Source organism: Delphinus delphis, chromosome 4 (genome assembly GCF_949987515.2).
Source record: "Delphinus delphis chromosome 4, mDelDel1.2, whole genome shotgun sequence".
In the NCBI taxonomy this organism is placed as follows: domain Eukaryota; kingdom Metazoa; phylum Chordata; class Mammalia; order Artiodactyla; family Delphinidae; genus Delphinus; species Delphinus delphis.
In genome coordinates this window covers 59,442,873-59,455,933 of record NC_082686.1, presented here as the reverse complement: position 1 = coordinate 59,455,933, position 13,061 = coordinate 59,442,873, and the positions used below count along the sequence as shown (strand labels likewise).

Below are 13,061 nucleotides of genomic sequence, written 5' to 3'. Positions count from 1 at the left end.
GTAGTAGGGATGAAACAATTGTCAAGTCATACACATTCTCTATCCTATACAGCTTACAGGCTATGAGGGGTAGTGAGAATAAAACAGGCATAACCCTTACAACCTTGGACACGTATGTGGTATAGTTGCAGAATGGTGTTGCACTGAAGAAAACATAGTGCTTCCTCCAAAGAAATTTAAAAATAATTCAAATTTGTTGAACAAGCATTAAACTGGAACCCACTTAGTCTACAGTCATACATTAAAAGTTTAATTTTTCTTCTCCTTGGTTTGTTGTGTTTTTTGTTTTTGCTTTTTAGCTCTCTGAAATTCTCCAGCAGTTTCACAGACCCAAACCCACAGATATCTTCCTCTTTCTCAGCCCCAGGCTGAGCCCTCACTCATTATAGGCATTTGATAGTCGAGGCTCCCCATTCAAGTACAGCCTAATGAAAAACATGGAATGGTTTGTCTTTTTCCTGGTGTACTAGTTTCATTGGGAGAATCAGCTCTTTGGGCTCTCTGTTGATCTCTTCATCTCCTTTGGGATGGGGCAAGGGAGACGCTGTGTCAAAATCAAAGTAAAACTGAGGATTTAAAATCATTTGAAATTGCAGTGGAATAAAGTCTAGACCAGGACATGAGATGTTTGGGTTCTTTTTTTATTTTTTTATTATTTTTTTTGTTTTAATTTTTGTCTATGTTGGGTCTTCATTTCTGTGCGAGGGCTTTCTCTAGTTGCGGCAAGTGGGGGCCACTCACTATCGCGGCCTCTCTTGTTGCAGAGCACAGGCTCCAGAAGCGCAGGCTCAGTAGTTGTGGCTCACGGGCCTAGTTGCTCCGCGGCATGTGGGATCTTCCCAGACCAGGGCTCGAACCCGTGTCCCCTGCATTGGCAGGCAGATTCTCAACCACTGCGCCGCCAGGGAAGCCCGATATTTGGGTTCTTATCCAAGCTCTGTAACAAATTTGATCTCAGGGAAGTCACTTTTAGTCTCAATTTCTTCATCTGTAAATAAACCAAGAAGATTGTACAGGTTTCTTGTGGCTCCACAATTATATTTATCTGTTTAAAAATATTTACTGTTCTGTAGATTTGAAACTTTTCAAAATAAGAAGGTGAGGAAAATATTATTTTAGTACTTACTGTGTGAAGGGCAGTGTAGAGATACCATGGGAATAGAGTGGAGACAGACACAATACTACCCACAAAGAGCTCACAGTCTCTGATTTAAACCAGCAAGAAGGACATTCTTTTTTTTTTTTTTTTTTTTTTTTTTTGGTGGTACACGGGCCTCTCACTGTTGTGGCCTCTCCCTTTGCGGAGCATAGGCTCCGGACGCGCAGGCTCAACGGCCATGGCTCATGGGCCCAGCCGCTCCGCGGCATGTGGGATCTTCCTGGACCGGGGCACGAACCCGTGTCCCCTGCATCGGCAGGCGGACTCCCAACCAGTGCGCCACCAGGGAAGCCCCAAGGACATTCCTGATCAATGGCTTAATCAATGGTGAAGAAACAGCTCGAAGGACTGCAGTTACAGAATACCTACCACTTAATAAACCAGTTCATCAATGGTATTAAATGTACGTAAATTAAATTATGAGACTGTATACACACCCATGTGCCCCACCCACCCACCCTTGTAATTCTCCATCCATAATAAGGGCATAATAAGAAAATGCTTTTACCCAAACAAATCAGTATTGTTGGATAGTTTTAAAAATGCATGTACCTGTTTTAAACTTCTAACATACCCTCAAATCTTCTTCCACCTCAGATCAAAGAACTGATTGTCACTTTTGATGCAGAACTCCGTCTCCTGAGACATCGGAAACTGAAACTAGATACTCAGATGAAATTATCTGACCTGCACCATGTCACATTATTTCAAGAAATGCTTCTCCTGAAGAATTTTGAGAAACAGGAGAACATACTTCAAGAGCGTGTTAATTCATTAGACAAAGAGGAACAGGACATGCAAGTATGAATGGGCAGAAGAGTGCTAGCTGGCTACAGCCTTAGTTATGGAGGGGACTTGATTCTTCTTTTCTTTCTTCTTCTCAACTTAATTTCCCCACTTGTTCTAGTCCACATCTCTTTCTTGTCTTCTCTTCCTCCTCCTTTTCCCCGTTATTCCTGTTTGCTCTCTGTTTTTGGTAGCCGTGCTCAGGGAGGAGTGAATCATACTTTTTAATGAATTTGATCTGATATTTTGTAAGGTAGGAGAATAAATTTTTCAAAAGTGACCCTTATGTTTAGTTTACCTAATTAAAAGTCTGTTTTTGTTGTCAGTAGCTATCATGTGAAGTTGAGTTTTGATTATATATTATCCTTATGAATGAACATACTTGGGAAAGAAGCTGGTAAATTTCTTAAATATTATAGCCAGTTTTAGAGTAATAAATAATTGAATAGCACATGAAATTAAGTTTATTTGTTACATACATGTTAAATTTAAAGAGATTAATTAGACCATCTATCTTTGTCTTAAAAGAAGAAGGATTGTATTAGATAATACATACTCAATAGTGATGTCAATTTTTAGGTATATCAGTTTCACTAAGAGCAGATGTGCCTTTTGTTTTAGTTATCTTGTATTGATATGAAAAAAACCTTTTTTGAGACCACACATGGAAGAATACTAGCTGATATCCACATATCAGTAAAAATTTCAATTTACCTAATTTAATTTCTTGAGGAAGTTAAACGTCAAAGAATCGATCTTATCTGATTCTGAACTTAACTGATTTTTACAAAAGAATTATAAAATTTTAATCAAATAAATGAATGACTCTGCATTCAGAAACATCAGAAATGTAAACTTCTATTAAGAAGCTTAAAAAATGTTTGTAGGCTGTAACCTTACATTGTAATGTACATTGTTCTCTGAACCTGGTTTATCAGAAATATTGATCATTTGTTCTTATTTTTTGTTCGTTTAGTGGAAAATAAATGAAACTCTTAAAGAGATGGAAGAGAAAAAGAATGAAGTCGCCAAGATCCAGGACCAAGAAAAGGCACTCTATGCTGGTTTCCAAGCAGCCCTTGGAGAAAACAATAAATTTGCTAACTTTCTCATGAAGGTACTAAAGAAGAGGATTAAGCGGGTGAAGAAAAAGAAGGTTGAAGGAGATGCTGGTTTGTATTTCTTTTTACATATGATCCTATTTTTTTCTCATTAGCATGAAATAGAGAAATAACTAAGGGAAATAGTACACCCTTTTATTTCACTACAACATAGACAATGTAGAGGCACTATGGGGTTACAGATGAGAGCATATAAACCTTTAGGTCTCTAACCATCTGGATTGTGTGTGTGTGTGTGTGTGTGTGTATCTGGTATAAGATATCATAGGATAGTTTAATTTAACAAGCACATCTTTTCATATGTTTATTTGCCACCTGTATATCTTTGGTAAAATGTCTCTTCATGTCTTTTGCCCATGTTTGAATAGGATTGTTTGCTTTGGTACTGTTGAGTTTTGAGAGTTCTTTACATATTACACCTACTAGTCCTTTGTCAGATATGTGGTTTGCAAATATTTTCTCCTGGTCTATAGCTTGTCTTTTCATTCCCTTAACAGAGTTTGCAGAGCAATAGTTTTGAATTTTGTCAGTGTCCAATTTGTCAATTTTTCCCTTAAAATTTTTTTTCTTCTTTTAAATTGAAGTATAATTGATTTACAATGTTGTGTTAATTTCTGCTGTACAGCTAAGTGACTCAGTTATACACATATATACACTTTTTTAATATTCTTTTCCATTATGGTTTATCATAGGATACTGAATATCATTCCCTGTGCTATACAGTAGGACTTTGTTGTTTATCCGTTCCATATATAATAGCTTACATCTGCTAACCCCAACCTCCCACTCCATCTTGCCCCCATCCCCCTCCCTCTTGGCAACTACAAGGCTGTTCTCTATGTCTGTGAGTCTGTTTTGTAGGTAGGTTCATTTGTGTCATATTTTATATTCCACATGTAAGTGATAGCATATGGTATTTGTCTTTCTCTTTCTGAGTTCACTTAGTATGATCATCTCTAGTTGCATCCATGTTGCTGCAGATGGCATTATTTTGTTCTTTTTTATGGCTGAGTAGTATTCCATTGTATATATGTACCACATCTCCTTATTCCATTCATCTGTTGATGGACATTTAGGTTGTTTCCATGTCTTGGCTATTGTGAATAGTGCTGCTATGAACATAGGGGTGCATGTATCTTTCTGGATTAGAGTTTTGTCTGAATATATGCCCAGGAGTGGGATTGCCGGATCATATGGTAATTCTATTTTTAGTTTTCTGAGGAACCTCCATACTATTCCCATAGTGGCTGTACCAACTTACATTCTCACCAAGAGTGTAAGAGAGTTCCTTTTTCTCCACACCCTCTCCAGCATTTGTTATTTATATAGTTTTAATGATGGCCATTCTGACTGGTATGAGGTGATACCTCATTGTAGTTTTGATTTGCATTTCTCTAATAATTAGTGATGTTGAGCATCTTTTCATGTGCCTATTGTATTTCTTCTTTGGAGAAATGTCTATTTAGGTCTTCTGCCCATTTTTTGATTGGGTTATTTTTTGTTGTTGAGTTGTATGAGCTGTTTGTATATCTTGAGTTTTTCCCTTTTTGGATCTTGTTATGGTGTCAAGTCTAGAACTCTTTGCCTAGCCCTAGGTCCTAAAGATTTTCTCCTATTTTTTTCTAAAAGTTTTATCATTTTACATTTAAGTCCGTGATCCATTTGGAGTTAATTTTTGTATAAGGTGTGAGACTTTGGTCAATGTTTTCTTTTCTCCTAGGAATCTCCAATTGTTCTAGCACCATTTGTTGAAAAGGCTGTCTCTCTTCCATTGAATTGCTTTTGATCTTTGTCAAAAATCATTTGGGCCTATTTGTGTGGTTCTATATCTGGGTTTTCTATTCTCTTCTATTGATTTATGTGGCTATCTCTCCACCAATACTATAGTCTTGATTGTAGTAGCTATTGAGTTCTGAAATCGGGTAGACTAATTTCTCCCAGTTTATTATTCTTTTTCAAAATTGTTTTAGCTATTCCAGCTCTTAATATATTTCCATATTTTAGAATTTTTTTTCTCAAACTACAAAAAATCTTGTTGGAATTTTGATAGCAATTGTGTTAAACTTCTATATCAATCTGGGGAGAATTTGCATCTTTACTGTGTTGAGTCTTCCAGTGCATGAACATAGTATGTATTTATGTAAAGCTTTGATTTGTCATCAGCATTGTGTTTTCAACATACAATTCAAGTTCATGTTTTGTTAGATTTACACCAAAGTATTTCCCTTTTTTTTGAGTAATTTTAAAAGGTATATTGCTTTTAATCTTGGTGTCCACATATTCATACTAGTATATAGAAATATAATTGCTTTTTAGATGTTTATCTTATATCTTATAACCTTGCTTATTAGTTTTAGGGGTTTTTGATTGATTCCTTGGGAATTTCTATCTGTAAAAAGGGCCAGTTTTATTTATTTCTGGTCGGTATGCCAATTACCTTTTATTGCCTTATTGCACTGGTTAGAACATCCAGTACTGTCTTGAAATAGAGTGCTCAGAGCTGATATCCTTGCCTTAGTCCAATTTTAGGGGGAAAGCATTCAATCTTTCACCATTAAGTCTGCTACCTGTACCATTAAGAAACACCTGTGTTTCATAGTCTTTATCAAGTTCAGGAAGTTCTCCTCTCTCCCTATTTTTCATGAATTTTTATCACGAATGGGTGTTGAATTTTTATCAGTTGCTTTACTGTATTGACAATTATGTGATTTTTTTTTTCTTTAGCCCGTTAAGATGGTGGATTATATTGGCTGATTACTGATTACCAGATCAGACTAGCATTTCTGAAATAAATCTCCCTTGGTGTGATGTAAAATTCTTTTTATATATTGCTGAATTCTACTTGCTAATATTTTGTTAAGAAATTTTATGTCTATATTCATGAGGATCATTGTACTGTTTTTGTACTATATCTGGTTTTAGTATCAGGAGAATAATAGCTTCAGAATGTGAATTGGGAAGTCTTCTCTCCTTTTTGATTTTTCTGGAAGATATTGTAAAGAATTTATGGCAATTCTTTATAAATGTTTGGTAAAGTTCTCCAGTGAAACTATTTGGGCCAATGGATATCTTCAAGGTAGTTTTAAAATTAGAATTTCAATGTTCTTAATAGTTACAGAACTATTCAAATTATCTATTTTATATTGGGTGAGTTGTAGTAATTTGTATTTTTTGTGGAATTGGTCTATTTCACCTAAGTTAGCAAATTTATGTACATAGAGATGTTCATTGTATTTCCTTGTTATCCTTTTAATATCTGCAGCGACTGTAGTAATATCACCTGTTGCATTCTCGATATTGGTAAGTTGTTTCTTATCTTCCTATTTTTTTTTCAGTCTTGCTAGAGGTTTGTCAATTCAGTTGATCTTTTTGAGAACAAATCAGCTCTTTGTATAAGTGATTTTCTCTATTATTTTTCTGCTTTCAATTTTATTGATTTCTGTTATTATCTTTACTATTAGCTTCCTTCAGCTTGCTTTGGGTTCATTTTGTACTCCTGTTTTTAGGTTTTGAGGTGGGAGCTTAAATCATTGACTTGAGAATTTTTCCTCTTTTCTAGTTTAGTACTATAATTTCTCTCTCAGCACTGCTTTAGCTGTATTCCACAAATTTTCAAGTGCATTTTCATTTCCATTCAGGTCAATGTAGTTTTAAAATTTACATTGTGACTTCTGGGTCCCATCAATTATATACAAGTGTGTTGTGTAGGTCCAAGTGTTTTGAGATTTTCCTGTTATCTTTCTGTTATTGAGTTCTAGTTTGATTCCATTGTGGTCAGAGAACACACTTTGTATGATTTCAGTTCTTTTATATTTGTTGAGATTTGTTTTATGGTCTGACATACGGTCAATCTTGGTGTATGTTCTGTGGGCACTTGCAAAGAATGTATATTGTGCTGTTTTGTGTGAAGTGTTTTATTACTGTTAGTTAGATTCTACTGATTGATGATACTGTTCAGGTCTTCTGTATCCTTGCTGATTTTCTGTATAGTTTTTGCATCAAATGTTGAGGGAGGGGGTGTTGAAGTCTCCAAATATAATCATGGATTTGTCTATTTCTCCTTTCATTTTTGTCAGTTTTTGCTTCACATATTTTGCAGCTCTGTTGTTTTATGAATACACATTTAATATTGCTATGTCTTCTTGATGGATTGACACTTTTATCATTATATAAGGTCTTTTTCTGTCTTGGGTAATTTTCTTTGCTCTGAAGTCTATTTATCTTATATTAGTATAGCCAGTCTTGCTTTGCTTTGATTAATAGTTGCATAATATGCCTTTCCCCTCCTTTTAATTTCAACTTGACTATATGATTATATTAGAAATGAATTTGTGATAGACAGTGTATGGTCAAATAATGTTTTTCATCCACTCTGTCTTCTAATTGGTATATTGAACCACTTACATTTGATATATTAGGGCTTAAGTCTGCCATTTTATTTTTTATTTGTTCTTATTCTCTGTTTTCTGTGTTTGTTCTTTTTCCTACCTTCCTGTGGGTTACTTGAACATTTTTTTTAGAATTCCATTTTAATTTTCTCTAGCACTTTTTAATGTATCTCTTTGTATACTTTTTTTAGTGGTTGCTCTATATATTATTGATATATATACATAATTTATCCCAGTCCACCAGTGTCATCATTTTACCAGTTTAAGTCAAGTATAGAATCCTCGTCTACCTTTACATCTCTTTATCTTCCCTATTTATAATATGCTTGTCTTAAATATTTCCTCTACATACATCTAGAACCATATCAGATAATGTTATAATTTTTGCTTCAATTATCAAACATAATTTAAACACTTGGAGGAGGAAAGCCTATTGTATTTATCCATGTTTCTGCTCCAAGTTTCCTGTTTTAAAAAATAATTTTCCTTCTGTGTAAAGAATTTCTTTTATCCATTCTTTTATGGCAGGTATACTAGTGGCAATTTCTTAAATTTTCCTATAATCTGAGTATGTCTTGATTTCTCCTCTTTTTCTGAAAGACATTTTCACTGGGTATAGGATTGTAGGTTGGCATTTCTTTTCTTTCAGCATTTGAAAAATATTGTGCCAATTCCTTCTGGTCTCCATAGTTTCTGATGAGAAACCCTCTGATATTCAAATTGCTTATCCCCTTTTCTCTGTTTGCCTTCAAGATTTTTTTCTCTTTAGTTTTCAGAAGTTTGACTGTGATGAGTCTTAGTGTAGATTTTTTTTTGGATTTATCCTCTTTGGAATTCATTCAACTTATCCGTAGGTTTATGTCCTTTGCCAAATTTGAGAAGTTTTCAGCCATTATTTCTTCAAGTCCTTTTGAAGACTCCCTCTTTTCCTCGCTCCTTCATGTGACTCTGATGGCATGAATGTTAGACCTTTCATTATGGTCCCATAGGCCCCTGAGGCTCTGGGGTTTGGATTCTGTTTGTTTTTCCAGTTTGTTTTCTCTCTGTTGTTCAAACTGGCTACTTTCTACTGTTCTTTCTTCAAGTTCACTGATTCATTTCTCTGTCCCCTCCATTCTGCTGTTGAACCCATCCATTAGTTTCTATTCTAATTATTGTATTTTTCAGTTCTAAAATTTCCATTTAGTTCTTCTTTATATAAATAAATAGGCTGAGACTATTTCTTTGAGGCATTGCATTTTTTCATTTGCTTCAAGTGTGTTCATAATTGCTCATTGAAGCATTTTTATCTTGCCTGTTTAAAGTACTTTGTCAGATAATTCTAACATTTCTGTCATCTTAGTGTTAACATTTATTGGTTGTCTTTTCTCATTCAGTTGGAGATATTCTTGGTTCTTGGTATGATGCCTGACTTTCAGTTGAGAGCTGGAGACGTTCATATTATGTATGAGATTCTGTATCTTATTTAAATCTTCTGGCTTACTTGTTTACTTGGCTTTCTCTAACACTGCCAGAGGAAGGAGTGGGTGCATCCTCCTTACTGCCAGGTGGAGGTACTCAGCCTTTTTTTTAACCCAAGGGAAGGGAGATCTCCTTACTATTGTTGTGTGCAGATGGGAGTCCCAGCTCCCCACAGAATCTCTACTGACAGCATGGTGAGGTCATTTGGCTAGAGAGAGCAGGTTCTGGTTGGGCCTTTCTTTATCTGCACCTGTTGGTGTTTCAGGTTTCTCAGTCTTCTCCACCTCTGAGATACAGGGCAAAAAAAAAAGGCCCAAGGAACTCACCACAGTGTTGTTCCTCAGGGTTCGAAGTGCATTAGTAGGTCTGCTGCCTTCTCCCCACTTCTCAGAGTCTTCTTGTGTTTGTTTTACATATAATGTCCAGGGGTTTGGGCTGTATTTAGTGGGAGGAATAGGGGAAGTAGATCTGCTTCATTTTCTTGAAAACAGAAATCTATGTAAGAATTTTAAAGCCTAATTTTAAACTTTGCTGATTTATTCCATAAGGTGGTACAGATCACTTGTAGTCATTTTAAGAGACATTTTAATTAAATTAATTAATTAATTAATTTATTTTTGGCTGCGTTGGGTCTTTGTTGCTGGGTGCAGGTTTTCTCTAGTTGTGGTGAGTGAGGGCTACTCTTTGTTGCGGTGTGTGGGTTTCTAATTGCAGTGGCTTCTCTTGTTGCGGAGCACGGGCTCTAGGCATGCGGGCTTCAGTAGTTGTGGCTCGTGGGCTCTACAGTGCAGTCTCAGTAATTGTGGCGCACAGGCTTAGTTGCTCCGCGGCACGTGGGACCATCCTGGACCAGGGCTCGAACACATGTCCCATGTATTGGCAGGCAGATTCTTAACCACTGTGCCACCAGGAAAGTTCTGAGACATTTTAATTTAACAAATCTTCTAGTGAGTATAAGGTCCACTTCTTATCTCTGTTTTTTGATGTTCCATATAATAGAAATTGCCACATGGGCTCAAGGTGTTTTAAAAGAAAATGGGGTTAGAGTTGAGTGGGGGAGGTCTACAATTCCTTATCCAAAACTCTTGGGAGCAGATGTACTTTAGTATTCAAAAAATTTTATAAAATATATTAAATATGACATTGTTAAAGGAAAAAATCATTCATGACACTTGCTAAGAATAAGGCAGACTTTATTCAGGGAGATCACTATAATGGAATTTTATAGTAGGGGAGAGATCAGCTCAACTCTGAATACAACAAGGCAAGTGGAGATTTATAGCCAAGGAGCATGGTCAGGGTTAGTTGATAGAAAATTACTAAGAGGTAGGGTAATTCTTTGCTAAACTGACCTAACAGGGTTTCTGTTGAAGGCAGGCCAGAGTGATAAGATATTGAGGGTAGGGAATAAGGAATTCGACCAGCTATCAAGGGTGGGGAATTACTCAGCAGGACTCTTGCTAAAACTGAACCAAATGGGCCCAGGACAGAGCCCATTTAGTTCAAAGTCAAGCACTAGTCAGAGGACTCAGAGGAGTCTGACTCAAGTTTGGTTAAAGGCGAGAGTCTTTGTCAACTAACACCCCCAGCAGGGTTTGGTGCAGAATCTCTAAATCAAACGTCGTAATACTTCTGCAGCAAGACATGAATATTCACACTAAGTAGGTTAAGTGAAGATTATAAATGGTATTACTTCGGTTCAGAGAAGTTATGAAAAACCTTCTCTGTTTTCAGAGCACTGTGGTTTAGGAATTGTGGACTGTATAACCAAGTGTGTGTTAGGTGGGTCACAGCATAAGCAGCTTGGCAGCCTCTCTGACTCAATGCATTGAAATTAATTGCACAACCTTCTGCAGGCATTTGAGTTTGTGGTCTCTGTATCCGTAACCATTTAAAATTCTTCTAAAAATACTGAATAATTTCCTTATTTACCTGTTGTTTCCCTAGTAACTAACTCATTGAAAAATGATTTATTTTTAAAGTCTTAACACAGGAACTTCTCTGCTTATTAACAATGTTTCCCTCTCTCCTCAGATGAAGATGAAGAAAGTGATGAATCAAGTGAAGAAGAATCCAGCTTGGAGAGTGATGAGGATGAGTCTGGATCTGAAGATGAGGTTTTTGATGATTCTATCTGCCCAACAAGTAAGTGGGATAAAACCATGCATTCTCTGTTACGTGTGACTGTGGATTGATAATACCAAAAATTCCCTTTTATTGGTTTCTCGATTGTCTCATAATGATATTTAAGGAAAGGATGGCTTAATATGTATGAAGTATAGTCTAATGGATACTCTTTGGGGCTCTCTGGACAATTAATTTTCTGTTTCTTGAGGCAGATATTTATAAGTACTCAATTAAATAATCTGCAGACAATCTCTAGTTGATTCAGAGTCATAAATTATGCAGAAAGTTTCATTTTATAGAGAAACAGAAGATTTATATATAAAAATATATATTTAAGTATATTTTTATAAAGCTCTTCCTTTTTGCCAAACCATTCAGTTTTCATATTTCAAACCTGTTTTGTAAGGGCAATTTTTACGTTTCCTGGAGATGCTTGGTGAAACCAGTCTGAAATATTCTTACAGTCCAATATTCTTATAGTCCAGACCAATATTCTTACAGGCTCAATACATGAACGGCTCAGTAGGAAAACTGTTTCTTCTTGATCTGAAATTATTTTCCTAGGTATTTCATATCAATTATAAATCAAATTTTAAAGTCAAATAAAGTTTAAATCTTGTTTTGATTTTGAAAATAAGAATCTCCTTAAAATCATATTTGTGAGTGGAAGAAAGCTAGAAAATCTTGTAGTGCAACTTGTTATCTTATAGCAGGATTAAACGGCTTGAACAAAGGCTCACAGTTAGTTTAGTGGTAGAACTCGGGATGGAGCTATGGTTCCTAAATTCCATTGTAGTGATCCATTATATTTTCACATTCTTTATCAATTACTCAGTGGATAAATGTGGCTGTCAGTGTGATATAGTGGAAATTAATACAGAGGTACTGTACTTGAATCCCATTCTGTCACATATCAGCTGTGTGACCTCTCTGAGGCTTACGGTGGTCGGGTGGTCGTGACCTATAAAATGGGAACAACAGTCTCTACCTTGCAGGGCCTGTGAGCCTTGAATGAGATAAGGTACATAAAGGACCCAGCACCGAGCCTGGCTCAGAGCACTGCTCAGAACATCAATACTAGTATCATAACCACTATCATGATTATTAATACCATTCATAATTTCTACCCAGAATAATTTCTACCTGGAGCCCTAAGTATGATGGAACCTTGCTGGAGTAGATGGACATTAATAATTCTGAAGCTCCAAAGTCCACACTTATTGTATTACTACATTCCCTAACAAATGGGGCTGCTTTGCTGTTTTGACTGTCTTTTCAGATTGTGATAAGGGTCTCTTTGAACTGGCCCTTCAACTTCGAGAGAAAAGGCTGGACATTGAAGAGGCCTTAGTTGAAGAAAAGAAAGTGATCGATAACCTCAGAAAGGAATATGATACATTGTTCAAAAAAGTATGTTGGTCTGCCCTTCTCAGGTCTGTTCATCCTCTCCCAACAAGCTACATCTCCTTGCAGCTATAATATTGCTATTTCATAGCAATGGCATGAGTTAGGACTTCTTGTAAGAGAACAGACATTTCCCATGTTATATCCATTTACAGTTGTGGTTGAGGGGCCATTGCTCTTTTAATGACTGGGACTTTCTTTATCTAAATCATTGGCCTCCAAACTTTTTTGATTACATACTTCTATAAGTAAAAAAATTGTGGAGCACATATTCCCACAATAAATGTATATTTATTTATAAATTACATACATGAACTATTGTACTAATATATTTTATGTATTATGAAACATTTGCAAAAACAGAAATTAACAAGAATAAGATAAAAGTAAATAGAAATTGAAACTTCTTTCCGGACCCCAGTAGATGACTTTGACACTCTGGGGTGTATGCATTCCATGTGGGAGGCCACTAAGCTAAACTTCTGGTACAATTATAGTGATTTTTCTGCTGTATCTGCTCAGTTTCCCTCTTAAGTACTCTTTCCTAGAGCAGCATCACTTGACTCATATTCAGAAATATTTTTGATAGATTGCTTCTCTTGAACAAGGAAATGA

General features: G+C 35.9%; 1 protein-coding gene across 1 annotated transcript in view; it reads left to right on the top strand.

Moving 5' to 3' along the window:
• The window catches only part of CFAP44 (cilia and flagella associated protein 44), a 133,781-nt gene that overhangs the window by 109,595 nt on the left and 11,125 nt on the right, over positions 1–13,061 (top strand). The window contains exons 27-30 of the mRNA XM_060010633.1: positions 1,757–1,960; positions 2,922–3,117; positions 10,950–11,060; positions 12,322–12,452. Coding sequence (XP_059866616.1) covers positions 1,757–1,960; positions 2,922–3,117; positions 10,950–11,060; positions 12,322–12,452 — 642 coding nt within the window. The remainder of the gene's footprint in view (positions 1–1,756; positions 1,961–2,921; positions 3,118–10,949; positions 11,061–12,321; positions 12,453–13,061) is intronic.